The sequence below is a fragment of the Tachypleus tridentatus genome, chromosome 7 (assembly GCF_004210375.1).
Source record: "Tachypleus tridentatus isolate NWPU-2018 chromosome 7, ASM421037v1, whole genome shotgun sequence".
In the NCBI taxonomy this organism is placed as follows: Eukaryota; Metazoa; Arthropoda; class Merostomata; order Xiphosura; family Limulidae; genus Tachypleus; species Tachypleus tridentatus.
Genome location: NC_134831.1, coordinates 175664833 through 175686593, shown reverse-complemented (window position 1 = coordinate 175686593; position 21761 = coordinate 175664833). Strand labels below are relative to the sequence as shown.

At 33.6% G+C, this 21761-nt stretch overlaps 1 protein-coding gene across 5 annotated transcripts in view; it reads right to left on the bottom strand.

Moving 5' to 3' along the window:
- Nucleotides 1-19195, bottom strand: part of LOC143257326 (G protein-coupled receptor kinase 2-like) — a 36158-nt gene extending 16963 nt beyond the window's left edge. Inside the window, exons 1-10 of one of the 5 annotated variants that reach the window (XM_076515825.1) lie at nt 19044-19195; nt 14384-14556; nt 7946-8041; nt 6676-6788; nt 5862-5939; nt 4586-4683; nt 4315-4407; nt 3658-3862; nt 1840-2033; nt 690-727 (exon numbers count right to left, since the gene is read on the bottom strand). In XM_076515825.1, coding sequence (XP_076371940.1) covers nt 690-727; nt 1840-2033; nt 3658-3862; nt 4315-4407; nt 4586-4683; nt 5862-5939; nt 6676-6788; nt 7946-8041; nt 14384-14474 — 1006 coding nt within the window. In that variant the 5' untranslated portion in view covers nt 14475-14556; nt 19044-19195. Of the gene's footprint in view, nt 1-689; nt 728-1839; nt 2034-3657; nt 3863-4314; nt 4408-4585; nt 4684-5835; nt 5940-6675; nt 6789-7945; nt 8042-8904; nt 12493-14383; nt 14557-19043 lie in introns of those variants that run through there. The other 4 variants (XM_076515829.1, XM_076515828.1, XM_076515827.1 and 1 more) reach the window with 4 other exon arrangements.
- Nucleotides 19196-21761: the final 2566 nt, after the last annotated feature.

The window sequence follows — 21761 nt, the reverse complement described above, 5'->3', positions numbered from 1 at the left end:
ATCTTTTAAAGTAATCAACAAATATATACATATATTATACACATATTAGGAACTGTCAAGCCTGTCAAAGTGTTTGTCTGTTTCTGTTTATGGTGCCTCCTTTCTGTGCTATGTTTAAAAAGCTTGTACACTTCTGAAATGATAATAGAACAGACATGAATAGTGTTGATGTCAAACTTTATTTAACAATCAGAATATTTTACAACAAATTCTTAAGAACCAATCACATATTATACACGTTTCAAAAAGTGACGTAGCTTAAATAATTTATAAGTAGATTTACCACATGGTACTGTTGAGTGGCTCTTAGCTCGACTGAAATGTTCAACAATTACTTTTCGTAGTGGTCAATATAAGTAGCTCAAAATTTTGGTTGTCAGTGAAACCAAGTGTATCACAACTAACCTTTTTAAAGTCCATAAAATAACTTAAGTTGATAAATTAACTTAATTTTGTCATGTCACTGGGTACGGGCACTTTTATAGCAATAGGTTAAAAATTTTCTAGTCACTGAGGACAGGTTTATTTGCAAGTGTTTGTGTGTAGATATATATACATAAACAACCGTACATTCCTAGTTCTATCTATTATGTAGAAAGTAGAAACAAAATTAGGAATCAAACTGTTTATACCTCTAGTTAAAACATAACAAAAATGTTAAGATAGAATAGTTTTCACAAAACTCTCACCATGGTCATCCAACAGGATATTTTCTGGTTTTAAATCCCTACAAATAAAAATTACAAGAAATATTAACTATCAACAACACCAGTACTATACATATTGTTTTATAATATTAACTATCAACACCACCAGTACTATACATATTGTTTTATAATATTAACTATCAACACCACCAGTACTAAGTTATTTATGAACTTATGAAGTATCTCTTCATCATGCTAAGTTATTATGATGAAGAGATACTTATAATCTCTGTAATTAAGTTACATCTGATATGGCTACATATTCTAAATTTTTAACTTGAAATTAACACAATCATCATCATAGCACTTGTAAACTGTGCTGGATAGCTAACAACTTTGAAGAAATAATTACTTTATTAGTTAATGGAAAAAATCCATTCATATAATTAATGTTACAAATAATGTTCACATTATTAGAAAGATTACACAGACCTACAAATTTAAACTTCTTAAATGTTGTTCTGGTTTCAATAACTGATTTTCCATAATCTAGTTACACAGATTTCAAAAATAATAATAGTTTTCTTCTATCACATTAGGACTTTTTTGCAAATCAGGAAGAAAAAAGCTGTTACTTAGATCAAATTATTATTTCATTTAACACCATGAACATTTTCTATTATTACATTTGTTATTCTAAAATGACCGATAAGTCTCCATACCACGATTGGTCTAGAGAAATATGTAAAAATGTCAACATTTTAACCATAATAAAATGCGACCACATTTCAATATGAATGATTCAGTTATATAAAGGTACATAAGATGTTTTTTCATTTAATGGACAAAAATGTATATCATTTTCAGACTGGCATATAGAAACTAGAGTAGAACATGTAAACATTTCAAGAAAATAAAACCACTGCAGACTTGTGTAATTTACTAAATGTCCCTTGGGAAGAAACTCACCTGAGGAGATTTCAAGTAATACCATCACAGGCTTGTGTAATTTATTAAATTCCCTATGGGAAGAACTCACCCAAGAAGATTTCATGTAATCCTCTTAGGGGATACTTCCAATATTTATCTCCTTCCCACTGTAGAATGGATTATTAAATGAAAACAACAATCAATACACTTATAACAGTTATTCCAAGTGTGTCACTGCTCGTTTATAAAGTGGAAAATCTACCTGTACACAATGTTTTGATTATTTAAATGTTCTAATCCAAGAGTTATTTCAGCAGCATAGAAACGGGCTCTGTCCACACTGAAACCTCGCTTCCCACCCATGTTGTAGATATGAAACTTCAAGTCTCCACCATTCATCAGTGTCAGTACAAGACACAAAGCTTCCTTTGTCTCAAATGCATAAGCCAAATTCACCTGAAAAGAAATAAAGGGAAAGTGGCCAACATTTTAAGATGATTCAATCATGCAATAACAACAGAAAAATTCCCAGTACAGATATCTCACAGATAATAATAAAAAGTAGCCCTCCATTTCTACTGTTCACAAACTCACTGTAGCTGCAACCTGTTCCATTAACACCAATTTACTTTGATCTCTTGTATCAGTATGTTGCTCCACAAGTCCGTTTTATTTTGTATAGCTTTGTGTCAGTCACCATTCTCAATGTATGAGCTATATAGGTTTAAAGGTTTATAGGTCTAAATATAATTTTAACTCTAACATTAAAAAACTACAAAAACATTTGATTATATTAAAGTGTTATTATCGACTATTTCATCGGTATTATGTCTTTTCTTATGACATACTGGAGAGTAAAGAGAATTGAAAGCAAAGTAATTGAACTTGTCTTTTTATCAAGTCCTAATTAATATTTTTTTATATTATTTCAAATATCTTATTTAATTTTCAGTTATTCTGATAATACAGTTGTCTTCTGTGTTCTTAAGCACCAAGTTAAACCATGAGCTATGCTGTGCTTAGCACAGATATCAACACCAAAACACATGGGTGAGTCAATAACATTATTTAGTATTACTAACCATGAGTGAGTCAGTAACATTATTTACTGTTGCTCACCATGAGTCAATAACATTATTTAGAGTTACTGGCCGTCTTTGAATCAATAGCATTAATTAGTGTTACTCACCACAGTTGAATCAATAACATTATTTAGTGTTACCCACAATCGTTGAGTCAAAAACATTATTTAGTGTTACTAACCATCATTCAGTCAATAACATTATTTAGTGTTACTTAGCATGGTGAATCAATAACATTATTTAGTGTTACTAACCATGAGTGAGTCAGTAACATTATTTACTGTTACTCCCCATGGGTGAATCAATAACATTATTTAGTGTTACTCAGCATGGGTGAATCAATAACACTATTTAATGTTACCCACAATTGTTGAGTCAAAAACATTATTTAGTGTTACTAACCATCATTAAGTCAATAAGATTATTTAGTGTGTTACTCACCATGAGTGAGTCAGTAACATTATTTAGTGTTACTCACCATGAGTGAGTCAGTAACATTATTTAGTGTTACTCAACATGGGTGAATCAATAACATTATTTAGTGTTACTAAACATCATTAAGTCAATAAGATTATTTAGTGTGTTACTCAACATGGGTGAATCAATAACATTATTTAGTGTTATTCAACATGGGTGACTCAATAACACTATTTGGTGTTATTCAACATGAGTGACTCAATAACACTATTTAGTGTTACTCAACATGGGTGACTCAATAACACTATTTAGTGTTACTCAACGCGGGTGACTCAATAACACTATTTAGTGTTACTCAACATGGGTCACTCAATAACACTATTTGGTGTTACTCAACATGGGTCACTCAATAACACTATTTGGTGTTACTCAACATGGGTGACTTAATAACACTATTTAGTGTTACTCAACATGGGTGACTCAATAACACTATCTGGTGTTACTCAACATGGGTGACTCAATAACACTATTTGGTGTTACTCAACATGGGTGACTCAATAACACTATTTAGTGTTACTCACCACAAAATTTGAATTGATCTTATGAAGTATCTGTTTCTCGGTGAGAACCATCGACTCGCCTTTCCGTTTCTTAATTCTTTTTTTCTCTAGTATTTTACAAGCATACATTTTTCCCGTTGCTCGTACTTGACAGGCACAGACTTCTCCAAAACCTCCCTTTCCCAAAACACGATACATACGAAATGTTTTGCTTGTAATTGGACAGCTGAAAAACAAATCATGAAAACAACTTAAGAGACTAATAAATGGAACATGTACAGCTGAACCAATAACGATTATGTCTGGTCATTTCCGATGTCACAAAACCCTTTGTTGTTCAGAGTCATCAATGATGCACATACACTTATAGATAAAATATTCCACATTAACTTCGATAACAATATAAAAACTGTTGGTTTTCCATAGAAAACATTTTTCAACTGTAAGTTTTAATAAGGAACTTTGCAACAAGAACTAATCAATACTAGTTATTTCATTTAACAGATGTGTATTAAAATTGACAAAATTAATGATTTCTTCAACTGACCTCTGACACATGCAATAATTTGTTGGTTAGAAATAACCTTTATGACCCTTCCTGTTTAACTGCAACTTTTGAAGAATGTCACTAAAACAATTCTACTTTAAGAACTAAACAGATGTTCATAATTTTCTCACCTTTCTAGCCATTTCCACTGAAGATAACGATGATAGTACATGCTATTCTGGAATTCTTTAAAGGGCTCCCTTGCTAGGAATTGTTTAACAGTTCTAGAAAATAAAATTGCCTTTTATACAGAGTAAAAAAATCATTGTTATGAGGGAAGGTTGACATAATTTGATGGATAAATACAGAACAAAATGAGCAGAGACCTCTTTAGTTTAAAAACATTAGAGTTATGAAAAGTGAACAGAGAGCAACTTCATCACATATATAATTCAACCCTACCTTGTACATTCTAGAAACAGATCTTTGCTGGCAAAATTAATCTTGTCTTTACATGATTCTATTACTTCTTCCTCCAATACTTCCACGTAATCTTTAGACTGAAATAATAAAGGCATTGCTATCACTGTACCAGAGAATTACTTCAGTTTTTGTTTTTTTTCCAGTTAATACCTCAACTTCTGAACTAAGCCCATAAAAAACTTACACTTTTAAAGTCACATTTGGTCTACTGATTTGTATGCTCCTTACGATCGAGTTTTCTCACATTGTTAACTTTCTCCAAAGACATTTTAATATTTTATGTCTTTGGCTTTCAAATAAAACTTCATTGTGTTGAAATGCTTTGGAATTTATTAATAAAACAAATGTACAGTGTTTTCAAGTCATCACATAAATAGCACCCAATGAAAGATATGAGAACTCTGTTTAAAGCTTCCAACAACTAATTAGAGAAGGATACACCAAATTGCTTTTAACAAATATCAATTTAACTTGTGTTAAAAATAAACATTTCAAGAACTTGAATTTTAGAGAACTGGATAACAAGTTATTCACTCCTGTTGTTATGGTTACAAGCTAAAGGAGCTTGAGACACATTTGTGAGTATATAGTTCAAACACTAGAGGGTGACACTTTCTCTAATTTTATTCCACCAGCTAGCAAGCAACAACCTACTTCTGTATTTGTTATTTAGCTATTCATTAACTTCAACTTTATTTGTTATTACTATGTTTTTTTTTTCTTTTCACATCAAGCTTAAGTGAGAATTGGGCTTTTAATATAAAGAGAAAATTAACAATTTAATATAATAATTTATTTTGAAGACAAAGAAATAATGTGTTTTACTTAAGTACACCCTGGACTAACATCTCCATTACATCTTTCAAAATGATGTAATAAACAGACCTACTATACACTATAGCAACAGGACAAACAAATGTAAGCCTAGTTTATTATTTATAATTTAGTATTAAACTACATAATCTAAATAAACTGATCTAACTTAAGTTTTACATTTTCAAAATAACTCACCATTCACAGAAAAAACAACTAACTGAATATATTAATAAATATTTATAGAAAATAATAAAACAATCAGAAACCAAAGTCTAAAGATGTGAAATAAATCATGAAAAACAATAAATTTTGTACAATTTTAATCTTTCCCAAAACATACTTTACTCTGACCATTAAACCATGTACAAGTCTAAATAATTTCTGTTATCAGCTCAGCACAGTACTATACTCACAGACACACACACACATACATACATACATCTTTTGCGATGTATTTATCAAACAGCTTTCCAGCAACGAGCCCTCGCTGATCATCTAATGTAACTTCATACTTTTTCTGCAAAAAAACAAGTAAATTTTCAATGTTTTTCATCAGATAATCAACAGACAGTCTTAAAAACTATCTCCAATTATAGATGATTATACAAGTTATTGTTGTAACAAGTAGCTAAAAAACCAGACATTTTTGAAATTTATTTGCAAGACTTAAAGCACATGCGATAATCATTTAAATAAAACTACAAGTTTTTCTTCCAATCATATAATAATACATGAGCATTGTTGCTATATAATCATTTCTGTTACTATTAGGGTATAACACCTTCAGTCTTGTTGTAAACAAGATAACTTATGTTACTTTAAAATATATATATATGTATGTTAAGTCTTTACAGATATAAAACCCTATATCCTGATTAATCTCAGAAAATATTCAAGATATATAGTTTTTATTTCTGTTTTGAGTTTTTAGATTTATGCTTTCCTATCATAATGTACACAAATTGTATAAAACCTACAATCTCTCTTCTACATTTCTATAATAATTAGTGTTATTATAGCACAAACAATCAAGTGACTTAATTGCTAGTTAAGAAAGAGAAACAGAGATTGTATGATTCTAACAATCATTTGGTATTTACATAACAGTCTGATCATATACAGGAAAGTTTCTGATGTTACACAAAAATGTCTGTTTGACTCTTTCTCTCAAATAACTTCATGTGTGGTTAAGATACAAATAAAAAGGTTTGTTTTTTTACATTCAATTTCTCAAAGAACTAAAGAGGACTTACCACAGCATCGAGAAAATCATTACACTTATTGTAATTATCTCTGGTTAGGCAAAACTGCCTGAAGAGAAGATTACCAATGGGTTGTTCTTCAACAATGAAACTGTAACAATTATCTACAAAAGAAAAAAAAACAAACTTCAACACATTTTTTACTTTAAAAAATTTGTAAAACAAATCCAAGTAATCTAATCTGCACTACAAAATTCAAATCAAATAATTATTGTGATTAATCATGTGCAACAAATAATTTATTTTCTACAGAACCCCATAAGAAGACAGAATAAAAATGTCCAGTCTATTAGTGTTGTATTCCACGGAAATGAGATGAGAGGATAGAAGTTCGAGACTTGGCTAGGCTCCAGCCATGACAGATTTGTTTTTCTAACAATGTGATTGATTTATGGCAGACAGCAGTGGCGACAACCACTACAACGGAGTTTAACAGAGGAAATTCACAATTTCTTCATAATAAGGACCAAATGGTCAGGACTTATGTTTGAAAGTAGCAGCAATATATCTGTATTTATTGATTCCTAAAATAATATATTTCAAAGAAAAAAAACTGTATTTAGGTGATAACACAAAGTTTTCCAAAACTAATATACCTGTACAATAACAATAACAAAGAATTCTTATAGAAAGATGGTGAAATCTAAGAAATCTCCATCTTGTGACTGATTTATTACTAATTGATAACTATAAATGTTGATTTCAAGTTTCGTGGAAACAGCTTTTCTGCTCTTGCAACTTGAATTTTAAATTGATTTTTGTCTTGAATAGCAATCAACATCGTTACGGGAAAATATTAAAATAATGCTTCAACAATACACTTATTCTAATGTGAAGGCCAGTAGGTTGATGGTGTAGTTATAGAAACATACCAACAAAAAACAAGTTAAAACCGTAACATAAAACTTGTAACCATATTTAAAATATAAACAAATAGTGCTTAACTAAACTGTAATTTGTAAAGAAAAGAAATATATGTCACTTGTAATGATGGGTTGTAAAAGCTGACTAAACCGTCAACTAACCCACTGACCTCAATCAGTTTTTGTTTTATGGTTCAATGGAATAGTTAGGCCTACATATATAACGATACTGATGTGAAACACTTTCAATATTTATTTTGTGTGTGTGTGCATAAACAGTTTAGGTTAATCGGTCATTTTTTCACCGTCACAAAAACAAACACGCACACAAAAAACATAATATTTGTTTCAATTATACTTTAATAACAGAATATTATGTCTTAAAAACAGACGCTTACCTATTTGATTCTTTAAATCTAAACATAATGAAATGTGAGGAAACTGTAAAAGTTTTCTCCACTTTTTGCTTTTTCCTTTATTATTGTCAGCACCACCTAGAACACGGAAATAAAAGAATATATAATAAATTATTTAATCAAAAATATACAACAACGTAGTCAGATATAACATTACTGCAGACTTTACATTTTTACGGAATATAATTAAGCAGAAGTTTACGATACTTTTGTTTACGCAAAACAAACTAAATTTAGAGACTTGTAGAATGTTATCAGTCGAATAAATCCACTCTTCTATTAAAATGTTTCAAAGCTAACATCAACAACTCAGTAACAGTTCAGTTTATTTTCCTATCGAAATTTCCGAGATTATAAATTCAATTAAAAAACGTTCCTTAAACAGTTTATGTTAAGCATGGACAATTTTCGAGACGAAATCACATTTTTCATACATTAAAGTTCACTGACCTCCTGTCAACGTTGTTAATGGGTATATTTCTTTATTTCTATTAAATTAAAATGAACAATTTCTAAACCTTTAACTTATTTCCCACGAGCCTTCTCAGAAGGTCTTTTTCTTGTAAATATTACTTAATCGAAAAAGGTGCAAGTATTTTAAAATACTATACACTTCTAGCAAACATGTTTTGTAGCGGAAAGAAAAATTATTCCGCGTACACTGTAGAGTGTTGAGTTTGCAAAACCTGCCCCAACTCTTGTATTATTGTTGCCAAACTGAATAGTGGGATTTGCCCATCAGTCTTCTAGCGCGTCTTTGGTACTTAACTGCACAGCGAGTTTTTTGCGGTAAAGGGACGCAAACATAGAATTATTCAACAAAGTCTGGCACGCTAACAACTAGATCGAACTCGACTCTAGTGTTTTTTAAAACCAAACTGCAAATCATCGATCATACTATGACTTGTCTCTCCAGAAATTACACCTCTAGTCATGCTTACAGTAGGAACTGGCTCTCCAGAAGTCATGCCTTAAGACATACACCATGACATGTCTCTTCAGAAGTTGTCTCCAGACATGCGCACACCATGACTTGTCTCTCCAGAAGTCACGCGTCTCAAGCTCTAAGACCTCTTTCTCTTTCTACAGAAGTGATAAGTTTCCAGACACCCATTGCTCATCTGGTTCTAATGTATATATAGCGGTATTACGACCTTGTATTAACGTATGTAAGGGTATATTGACAACCTACATACCAAGCCCTACCATGAAATCTAGTTTCCAACCTTTTTTTTTTTTGTCAGCCTGTTTGATGTTTGAAATACGACGAACAATTATGACTTGAGAAATAAAAAAACCGCTCGATGTCTCGTGGTAGCAACTAAATCTTTAATCCATTATTATTCGAGAGAAGTTTTACTTGAAAGTCGCTATAAGTGGAAGTTTCATCAGCACCAGCAGCTCGCAACGTCACCCTAAACAGGTGGTAATTAACAACGCCCTTCAAGTTTGATTGAGTTTGAATTTCACGCAAACCAACACAAAAGCTATCTGCTGGTATTATTGTTGCCAAACTGAATAGTGGGATTTGCCCATCAGTCTTCTAGCGCGTCTTTGGTACTTAACTTAGCAATGAAAGGCAGTTAGTCATCACCACCCACCGTCAACTATTGGGCTACTGTTTCACCAACAAATAGTGGAAAAAATACCACTGTATTATAACGCCCCCACGGCCAAAAGGGTGAGCATATTTAGTGGGAGAGGAATTCGAACTCGCGACCAGCAGGTTACGAATTGAACGTCCCTTAAGCATCTCCAACAGACTCCAATAATTACAAATTCAATCAAAAATTATCTAAATAAACTGTTAAATTCGAAAGTATTCGTAACAAAACTGTTTGTAAACAAGCACAAAGCTGCACAATGGACTATCTGTATTCTGCTCATCACAGTTATCGAAACTTAGTTTCTAGCGCTGTAAATCTGCAAATATCCCGCTGTGCCACGAGGGGCGTGAAAGAATTGAATAAAAGTCTTCTGAAAGTTCGATACTCTGTGAATGTTTAAAGTTTCACTGAGCCATTAGCTCTGAACCGTTTAACTTCTTTGCCTCTTGACACATAAATCGATGACGTCATGGAAAAAGTGGTCTTTCTGTAATTACACTTTTTTATTCCAGACATGTAACAGGCCAAGTGTGGAATTATACAGTTACCTTAAAGGAGATTTTTAGCCTTATAACCTACTGTGATGGAGGGACTATAACAAACAAGTTATCAAAAACTCACCAGCATTTTTAAAACTTAAACTCTTATGTAAGGTGACGCTAACTCCATCCAGTACTGGCTCGTAAGCTATGGAACATAACGTCATTCTTGGAAGTGTACTCTCGTGTTTACAACGTGATAGACTCGGAGAAGCCGTTGTGACTTCATTAAATCGGGTTATTTACTTAAGGTTTTCTTTGTATATGACGCTCGAGGTTTATTTTCGGGCTTTCCAACAATCCAAGTATTGGTTGGACAACTTCAAAGTGGACCATAGCCAAAATAAACGTTAGTTAATGTACTAAACTAAAGAGAGCAATTTCTTTCAAATAACATTTCTGTTGTATCTCACTGACGTGAATATTCTAAATATACATTATTTGGGTTCGTTAAAGCCTCATACAACCGACGCAGTCATTGGACTTACTCAACAATACTATAAATAAACTTTCCCCTTTATGAAGCCTTTTTTGTTTTGACTTTTAAAATACAAGTTTAAATCTACTGTTTGGATCTTCCTTTAAACAATATTTAATCACCCGACAATTTGTGTTTCATTCGAACGTATAATTTGAGAACAATAGAGGTACTGTACCGTGAAAGTCTTAAAGGCTGTGCGGAAACCACTAATTAATATGTGTGAAAGTAATTTGAATATTCAAATGACTTAGATAAATTAGTAATAATTTTACTTCACTATATGAGTTTTGCTCATGAAATTAAGAGTATAAAAGAGAACCTATGTCACTACTTGTACCTGTTATATCTCATATTGTACCCGTTATATCCCAGACGATCTGTTGAGTCCTGGTATTACGCGAAAGGCCTCGTCGACATTGAATATGGCATATGTAACGTGGTTGGCGTAATATTACATATTTTTTTCTTTGCTTTTCTTCCTGAGTTCTTAGATGCATGTTTAAAGCAGATCACGCTTTCTTTATATCATGTTCTATATTTCCCAACACCCACAACTATAATTCATTAACAGTCTTTGTTACAATCTTTGACTAAACTACTCGAATAACAAAAGTACGGGCCCGGCATGGCCAAGGGTGTTAAGACGTGCGACTCGTAATCTGAGGGTCGCGTGTTCGCATCCCCGTCGCGCTAAACATGCTCGCCCTTTCAGGCGTGGGAGCGTTATAATGTGACGGTCAATCCCACTATTCGTTGGTAAAAGAGTAGCTCAAAAGTTGGCGGTGGGTGGTGATAACTAGCTGCCTTCCCTTTAGTCTTACACTACTAAAGGAGGGACGGCTAGCACAGATACCCCTCGAGTAGCTTTGTGCGAAATTGAAAAAAACAAAGAAACAAAAGTATTACACCTGGTTAACGCGCTAAGAAACAAATAATTAAACATAAAAAAATTCCGTAATTCGTCGCTGCTAAACCAGATTTTGTTATTTTAGCAACACTGAACTTCAAGTTTGCAGTATCACATACGGTCACACTGAATAAAAGAACTTTTATTCAAGCACTGAAACACGTACGTCGTTATCTACAGTCTAACAAGAGACTGAATTGAATTAGGGTTAAAAACAAAACAAAACGACTTTCAAAGTAGGTGATGCGTGAAAATAAGCTCTGATGTATATATTAAAGAGCAAGGTCTTGCAAAAGACAGGATAAAACATAACTTTTGATGTTGTCACAGGACAAGTGTTTACTCAGATAACAAATCTTATTCCGGAATGGGTTTCCGGAAAGACGATGGTCTTTCTTCCATTATCCCTCCCTCCTTCCTGTCAATTCATTCTCTCTTTCTCTCTCTGTGTGGGTATTTGGGTATTGATATACCTATCAGTAACTTACGTAAATAGAACTCAACAAACTGGATTAAATTTCACGTAAAGCTACACGAGGGTCATCTCTCTTACTCTCTGTGTGTGGTATTTGGGTATTGATGTTTACCCAGGGGGGTCAGGTTTCATTAACCTCTTCCTTCTTCCTTCAAATTTTAGTTTTACAACTGTCAAGTGTATTTATATATGGTATACCAGGACCAGAGTAACTCGCACTTACTCAGGCCCCTTTCAGGGCAATGTCCCTGCACTATCTACACATACACTTGGTGCAAATAAAACATTTCTTTTATAGTTCCATAGAATTATTTGCACTTTCATTAGTTAGGTATTAACTACAAACAGTTGACATAAAAAACTTAATCGACAAAAAAAAGTAAATAATTCATTAACACAAATAGGTAACCTCATAACACGGGGACCGTTAATTAATATTGTAATGACATTCACCAACACAAATAGGTAACCTCATAACACGGGGACCGTTAATTAATATTGTAATGACATTCACCAACACAAATAGGTAACCTCATAACACGGGAACCGTTAATTAATATTGTAATGACATTCACCAACACAAATGGGTAACCTCATAACACGGGGACCGTTAATTAATATTGTAATGACATTCACCAACACAAATAGGTAACCTCATAACACGGACACCGTTAATTAATATTGTAATTCAAATTTTTTATCCATTTTAAACAGAGATCATCTTTAGCATCAGAGAAATCATTGTCCTTATTATTTTTTCGAAAACTATTCAACTTTACAAAATGTGTCAAATCATTATTTTGTATTTGTTCCGCAAGGAGGTTTACCTTTAACTGAAATTCATGAATATACTGTGATTGTTCGCTTATTATTTTACCTCTTCTCTGAAGCTTTGCATTCAAATTATTCAAGTGAGCCATCATGTCACACAGAAAGTGTAAATCACACTGCCATGACAAAGTTTCAATTTCAGGGAAATTTTCAATCTCACCTTTTTCAACAAGATACTCTTTTATTTGAAGAAATAAGGAAGTAAATCGTTCCAAGACTTTTCCTTTACTTAACCATCTTACATTTGAAAAATTAGTAAAATCATCAAAAGTACAATCACTGCTTTCTTCAAAGACTCAACAAACTGTCGATAGATGAGAGAGCTTCCACTTCTAATATAATTCACAATATTTACAACAATGTCTATCAAATTTTTCAATTCATCACTTTTAGACATCTGAGCACATACATTTTCCTGATGCAAAATGCAATGGAAAGATGGCAGCGTGGACTTCACATTATTTTCAATTAAATGCTACTTCAAAAGAGAAACATTCTAATTTTGCCCCAGTCACAAAGGAAGCAGCGTCTGTTGTGACTAAAACCAGTTTTTTAAAATCCAGATTGAAATTTTTTGACATTTCAAGAAATTTTTAATGATGATTTTTCCACATGTTCGATCTCGTAATCCACAAAGGCCAAACATTTCTTTCCTCACTTGAAAATCTGAAGTTACATATGGAACCCAAAAGAAAAATACAAACAGTCTTTTAGTTGTTCAAGCAACTGATTTTCTATGTCTTTACTAACTCTAACATTCTGCTGACAATTGTTCTTCGACTTAATTGTAAATTATTTACCTTTTGAAGAATATCATCTTTTATTTTTGAATCATAATTCACCAACAGAGTTTCAGTGACCACAATCAACATTTATTTTACTAGTTCAGCATCAGAAAATAATTTCTTTTTTTTTTAGCTAGAATCCAAGTTACTTTATAGCTAGATAATGTAACTAATTCTATTGATGATAAAAATCTTTTTAGGCCTCCCTTTTGTTCATGAAGTTGTGCTTTTAGATGGCTAATTTCATTCATACGATTTTTGATATCAGTTGGAAATTTTCAATCAAATTCGTTTTAAAAATTGTTAAAGTGTAGCTTAAGGTTGTATATTTTACTATTCCTAAAAACTTTGTTCCACAAAAGACACATTGGTTTATTATTCACTTCAATCACTATAAATTTCAACTCCCAACTTTCATTAAATTCTCGTTTCACATTTTTACAGTCACGTGACATTCTCTTTTCTGCAGTAATGACAGAATCAATTACTTTGTCTTTATTTTCTGAGTGTTCACCATCATCTGGATTCTTTCGTTTTCGAATTATCCACTTATTTATATCATGGGATTAAAAACGAAATATATTTAAACACTTGAAATTTTCACAATCAAATATGTTTGCAAGCGCATGCAAAACAACACAACTCAATAACAAATATATAAACCAGACTGACGTTACAAAATGGGCGAAATCTATGGCAGTGATGAAGTGCGCGACATTAGCGATGATCTGAGGCAGTGCAGTTGCTGATTACCAAATTTGCGATAAAAAATAAATGATGAAAAAAGTTTATTACTAAACTTGAGCTGGTCACATGTTTCCAGTAGCCATGGAGATGCCCACCCCTGTCTTAGACCGTCATTACCTTCAGATGACTTTCCAGGCATGTTTTAGCGGCCATGTAAATAAGTTCGTATTCCAGGTCATCCAGCACTGGCCATCTACCTCCAAGACTGCGAAAGGAGTTCGCTGGACAAAGATACATGTTTAAATCGTTTATCATAATCCAAGGTGTCAACGAAAGTCTATACATTCTTATAACGTAGTGTGCCCTCTGTACATAGTTTATATAGTCAAATTTATTTCAGAATTTTACAAAAAGCTCCTGCCTTAGTCTTACCAAACTACGATCTGACAGATTAGAGGGAAAGTAGCTAGCTAGTCAATACTATCCAGCGCTAGTTACTGGAACACTGTAATCGAATTGTGTGACTCAATCGTACATCACACTCACAAGTGTAAAGAGCGAATTTGCTGCAACAGGACTCGAACCAGGAATCCTTAAATTAACATTCTGGCAGTCTACTCATCTGACCCTAACATAAGAACTGAGAGAAAACTAGAAACTTCTATTCAGTTTCTTCACCTTCCAAAAATACTAGATCCAAATACAGAGAATCATATTCTCTACAGATACACGGGCTAATCACAGTAAACCCTCTATCTGTCTCATCACTAACTCTTTTCTCATACAACAACACACCATAGACACTTTTTTACTCACACCAATATTCTGGCTTAGATGAGTTGACGCAGTTTATGTGTGTGTGGTTTTTAAATCTAGTGACGAAAAACAAACACCACATGGGACCGTCATGGCCAAGCATGTTAAGGCGTTCGACTCGTAATTCAAGGGTCGCGGGTTCGAATCCCGGTCGCACCAAACATGCTCGCCATTTCAGCCGTGGGGGCGTTATAATATGACGGTCAATCCCACTATTCGTTGGTAAAAAAGTAGCCCAAGACTTGGCGGTGGGTGGTGATGACTAGCTGCCTTCCCTCTAGCCTTGCACTGCTAAGTTAGGGACGGATAGCGCAGATAGCCCTCGAGTAGCTTTGCGCGAAATTCAAAACAAACTCCATATATAAAAACATAGATTTCGTGTAAAAGATAGAAACAATTATTCAATTTAACTTTTCAAATGTTAACACTATGCCATTTTAGCACGAGGCCCACAGTAACGATAAAAAACAAAGAAAAACTTTTTCTATTTGTTCAAGGCCCGGCATGGCCAAGTGCGTTAAGGCGTGCGACTCGTAATCTGAGGGTCGCGGGTTCGCATCCCCATCGCGCCAAACATGCTCGCCCTTTCAGCCGTGGGGGCGTTATAATGTGACGGTCAATCCCACTATTCGTTGGTAACAGAATAGCCCAAGAGTTGGCGGCGGGTGGTGATGACTAGCTGCCTTCCCTCTAGTCTTACACTGCTAAATTAGGGACGGCTAGCACAGATAGCCCTCGAGTAGCTTTGTGCGAAATTAAAAAAACAAACAAAAAAACAAATCTATTCGTTCAAAACACCATAAATTAGTTACGCTTCAAGGCCTAATAGCTTACCCTTACGCACTAGAAACATCACTGATGAATAAATTACAGGCCTAACAAGCTACATATTTTACTCAGATAAGTAAATTTCCCATCAATTTAGTTTGTCAAATGACAAAAAATTTTAGTTAAAACTTTAATCATGGATCAACCAAACAATTTCTTACCACATTTATTTTCGGCACAAGGATAAGAACTAAACAAATAACAGTAAAGGTATCGCTGCAACTCACCCAAACAGGGAGCATTCAGAAATTATAATGCAACAATACTATCTAACTTTTATTTGGCCTGGCATGGCCAAGCGCGTAAGGCGTGCGACTCGTAATCCGAGGGTCGCGGGTTCGCGCCCGCGTCGCGCTAAACATGCTCGTCCTCCCAGCCGTGGGGGCGTATTATGTGACGGTCAATCACACTATTAGTTGGTAAATAGTAGCCCAAGTGTTGGCGGTGGGTGGTGATGACTAGCTGCCTTCCCTCTAGTCTTACGAGGGCTGTTCAAAAAATACGCGGACTGACGTCATAAAACAAAATGTACTTTATTTAGAAGTTACAGGTCTGGAACTCCTTCAAAGTACTCTCCTCCTCAACGCACACACTTATCCCAACGGTGTTTCCACTTGTTGAAACAGTCCTGGTACGCTTCTTTTGTAATGTCCTCCAGCTCCTTCGTCGCATTTGCCTTAATCTCGGGAATCGTCTCAAATCTTCTTCCTTTCAAGGGTCTTTTGAGTTTGGGGAACAAGAAAAATCATAAGGAGCAAGGTCAGGTGAGTAGGGGGGTGGGGAAGAACAGTGATCGAGTGTTTGGCCAAAAACTCACGAGTTTTGAGGGCTGAATTTCGCAGCAACGCAGTGCATCTTTAATTTTTCGGTCAAAATCTCGTAACAAGATCCAACTGATATCCCACACTCTTCAGCAAGCTCCCTGACAGTCAGACGTCGATTTGCCCGCACCAGGATGTTGATTTTGTCGACGTGTGGGTCGTCAGTTGACGTGGAAGAACGTCCAGGACGCTCATCATCTTCAATGGACTGTCGACCATCCTCAAAACGTTCATGTTACTTGAAACATGCCGTACGCTTCATAGCAACATCACCGTAAGCTGTGTTAAGCATAGCAAAAGTTTCAGTCGCAGATTTTCCAAGTTTAACACAAAATTTCACAGCAAGTCGTTGCTCCTTCAGGTCATTCATTCTGAAATCCGCCAAACGAAAAAATCGCACTTCACTTAAAACCGCGTAGCTAATACACAAATGAAGATATCTGCAATCGAGAAATGGCGTCGTAATCAGCTGATCTGTGCGAACCTAGCGACACCAAGCGGATTCCCCTGGAACCAACTGGAGCCGCGCAATTCAAACAGTCCGCGTATTTTTTGAACAGCCCTCGTACATTGCTAAATTAGGGACGGCTAGCACAGATAGCCCTCGAGTAGCTTTGTGCGAAATTCCAAAACAAAGAAACAAACAAAAAAACTTTTATTTAAAATAAAGAAAACTTAAACACAGAAATAAAAGATTCCATCAAACGTACACAACACAGTACAAACCAACAAGCACATGCTTTTTAACGTGAATACTGGTAACATTAAAGAAAAATTGCTGCGGCCTTACTAACCAAATTCCATAAACCTACCATAATAAAGATCCAGGTACACCTCTTCAAGTATTTTAACATCTTTGTTTTTTCTTTCTTCTTATAAAAATAGTTTCAATCTTCATTATGATGTAATCGTCTTTTAATTTTACAAACTGACGAAGCATGATTATAACTAATTACACTTGTGAAAATGCACCAGCAGTAGGTTTATTATATTTTTAAATTCTACATTCTTTACCATACAAGTTCCTCTTGACTTTACTTTCCATTGTTACAATGTTTCAAACTTATGATTTGTACTTGACAAAGGCCGTAGTAGTTGTGTTAAATTGGGTATTTAAATTTAAATTAATTAAACAAAAATTCTACTGCCATTGTAAAGTGATGACCAAAGTGAATATTTAATATTTGGTGGGATAATTCTAAAGTTAACTTGTTGCTCGGTACATTTATTTTCAGCGGCGGCGCCAGGATATTTTCGTTGGGGGGAGGCTGAGGGGCTTCCCAAAATGCCATCAATATGAAGTATAGATGGTAAATTATAATAATGTAAATACCAAGGTACATTTCAGAAAGGTGTGCTATTTGAACTGCGTTTTCAATGCAGTTTTCATTGGAAACTCATACTTTAATGAATAATTCATTATTACAAATTAGAAATAATCTGTTTATGAAAATATGCGTATATGTAAAAGAGGAAGCTCACCTAAATTCCACCCAAGGTAATACATAATAACAAAGAAAATCAAGATTAGTTTAGATTAAACATTTAATATACCACTAAGAGTAAAGCTACAAATCAAAAGAAATATAACATAAAAACATAGTTTACATAGCAGAAACGAATTATATCATGTGAAGTTAATACAGTCTGAGTAAAAGTAAGGTCACTGTCAGGCTAACTATCTTTCATCTTAATGAAGACGTTGAGTTCTACAGATCTGTGTCTCTTTGATGTTAATTGTTAAGCAACAATGACGATTGTGTTTTCCATATTTTATGAATATATGTAGGTAACAATATTGGGGGGCTGAAGGAGGCTTGACCCCCTGGCGCCGCCACTGTTTATTTTAACATTGTTGGTTTGACTTTGATTACGCTGCATTCACACATTATTCGTGTTACAAAGCTTTAAAAGCCCATTTAAGAATATGACACAATTTGGTGATTAATTAATTCGCACATGCATAATATTGATGTTGCTTTAGCCTAATTCACCTATAATAATATATACATATTTAAAGTTTTATTACAAAAAGGAAAAGCAATAAACTTAAGCTATGTTTGATTTTGTAAATAAATAAACAACTTTTAACCCTGACCAGTTAGTTTCGTTTCGAAACAACACTTAACTAAAAACTAAATATTATTCATGGTTATATTTTACACAGATAATAAAAGTAGTGCGACATCCAGTGGTGAATTACACAAACTCCGCCTGTCTAGACATTTCATATATCTGGTTAAATCGTTCTATATACAGTACGTATGTACTAAGTTGAAAATAATAATAAAACTCAAACTCACGTTCCCGCGCCTTAAGATACGCCGTATTCGCAACAACATTCTCTAATTCTAGAAGTTCCAGTTTGACAGTTACAGTTCAGAACGAACCCTTCGCCCTCGATAAACCATGTGCGGTAATCCTGGTTTGTTCTGGACAAGGCATAGTGTAAAGGTATAAATAAATCCACGAAAAAATAGGAAAAAGAAAACGAACACAGAGGCCTCTAGTGATTTATCTTAAAACTTCATATGATAAATATCGAGATTATATATTTTTAAACAACAACGGCTCCAAACGAAAACCCTGACTTTATATATATAGCCTTGTTAAATAATTTAGATTCCATTAACTACTTTTATGTTTACTATAGTACTTTAAAACGTAGCTTATTTTACAAAATGAAAATGGTAAAATAAATTATACTTTTTATGTTATTTAGATAAAAGTTTTAAATCTCAATAAAGAACAAGCGAAAGGGTTAAAACTTATAAATCAATTCCGTGGTAAAAACGTGAAGTAAAAAGACAAACTTCTGTAACATTTTCTCTGTTCAAACTTTATCATTTTATTTTTGACAATTTTCATTAAAGTTTAAGAGTTTTTACTCTTACAAAACATGAAAATATTATTTTATTTTGTTCGGTATGATAAAAAATAAAAATGATATATAATTTCGTGTTGTGCTTACGATTTTGTACAGTAGTACAGTTGCGCACCAGTTTCTAGTTTTTAATATTGATTTCCTGGAATATAAAGTTAAAATTAAAAAAAACAATAGTACTTTAATTTTTTCGTGTAACAAGTTTTTTCATGTATGACTTGACTTATGTTATTCTGTACTTTCTCTACATGTCCAAAAAACGAGGTACGATCATCTGAAGCGAAATTTTAAAAACGTCAAATTATTATTTTAAATACACTTAACACAGGAAAACAAAAATACCGCTTAAAATCGTAATTGTCTCCATCAACACATAAATCTGTTGTGTGTTGTATTAAACCGTAGGTGTTTAGTTTTAATATGAAAACACGATCCGTAAAACTGGTATATCTTCTTCCGTTAACAAAATCAGAGAATTCTATATTATGTAGCGCTACCTCTTGTTTTTCCAATAAACTATTAATCCCACGGTAATCAACGTCACGATTATGCTGCACAGATACATATTTTAAGTAGGTTAGTACAGGGAGATGTTTGAAACTTGATAGGAAGAAGTGTCGAAAGAAACTTATTTCCTACTATCTACTTTCTGTGATGGTTTACTTGACAGTGGGACAAAATCCACCCAATGTTTTTAGAATTTAATTGTAGTACAAGTCTTATACATTTACATTTGTCATTCGAAAATTATGAAAAATCAGTGAAAGGACCCATAAAATAAAATAGCTCTTAGGTAAAGTACAGATTTCAGAAACTTGTAATTTTTCTTTTTTCCTGTTTACTAGGTAACTATTTACCTAAATGATCCAGGAAAAACAAAAGTTCAATTACAGTATATTTCAACAATAGCCAATATTAGTTGTGTCACTCACCACTTGGGTAATCTCTGAGTGATATCTACTCTCAAAAATATTTCTATCACTAATTAAAAAGTGAGGAATAGCAGGTAATCCACAGACACTAAACCACAAGTAAAAATGTCTCACTCACAATTTGTGAATTTGAATCCCTGAACCAAACATACTTCCCCTGTTGGGGTGTTATAATATTACATCAGTCTTTCTATTCATTAGCAAAAAAGAATAGCCCAAACTTTGGCACTGAGTTCTGCTAGCTGGTTACCCTTCCTTTAGTTGGCAGTTCAAAACTAGGGATGGTAGAAGATAGCCATTAAAAAGAAAACAAAAATCATGTGACTAAGGCAACTAATATACTTTACACAGCTTCACAAAATTAATTTTAAGTGTGAATTATTCAATATGAAAACACAATACTTAAACTTTAAATTTTAAGTGAAAATCCCACTAAGTGAAAGGAGAATCAATAACCAGATCTTGAATCCATGACCTCTAGCTAACATGGCCAGTACTTTACCACTAAGCTATTTTGGAGTACAGCTGGTAGTCATCAACACAACAAGATAAAAACGTTTCTTTATTCACTGTTTTTTAAGAAGTTTCAGAACATAGAATATCACTTGTTTGTTACTGTTTAACATTTTCTTTGGTTTTGTTGAAATTTGCACAAAGCCACATGAGAGTAATCTGGGCTAGCCATCCCTAAGTTAGCAGTGTAAGACTAGAAGAAAAGCAGCTAGTCATCACCACCTATGCCAACTCTTGAGCTACTTTTATTCTACCAAATAGTGAGATTGACCATCACATTATAACACCCCCATAGCTGAAAGGAGCAAGCACATTTGGTTTCACGGAATTTGAACTCTGGACCCTCGGATTAGCTAGTTAGTTTGAAGATATGATTGGCTCGAGCAGATTTAATCCTGGAAACAAGTGAATTAGCTAGTTAGTTTGAAGATATGACTGGCTCAAGCACATTTATTCTTGAAACAAGTGAATTAAGTTCACTGGACATGTACAATTTATTATTTATATTTATAAAGATTTTTTTTGTTTGAAGGTAAGCACAAAGTTACACAACTGGCTATCTGTGTAATTCACGAGTATTGAGATCTGGTTTCTATCACTGTAAATCAGGTGTGCGACTAGGTGGTGCTAAACCTTAAAATAATAAAATGTGTTCAAACTATCTTCTGTTTCAACGTTTTTAAGATGAAATT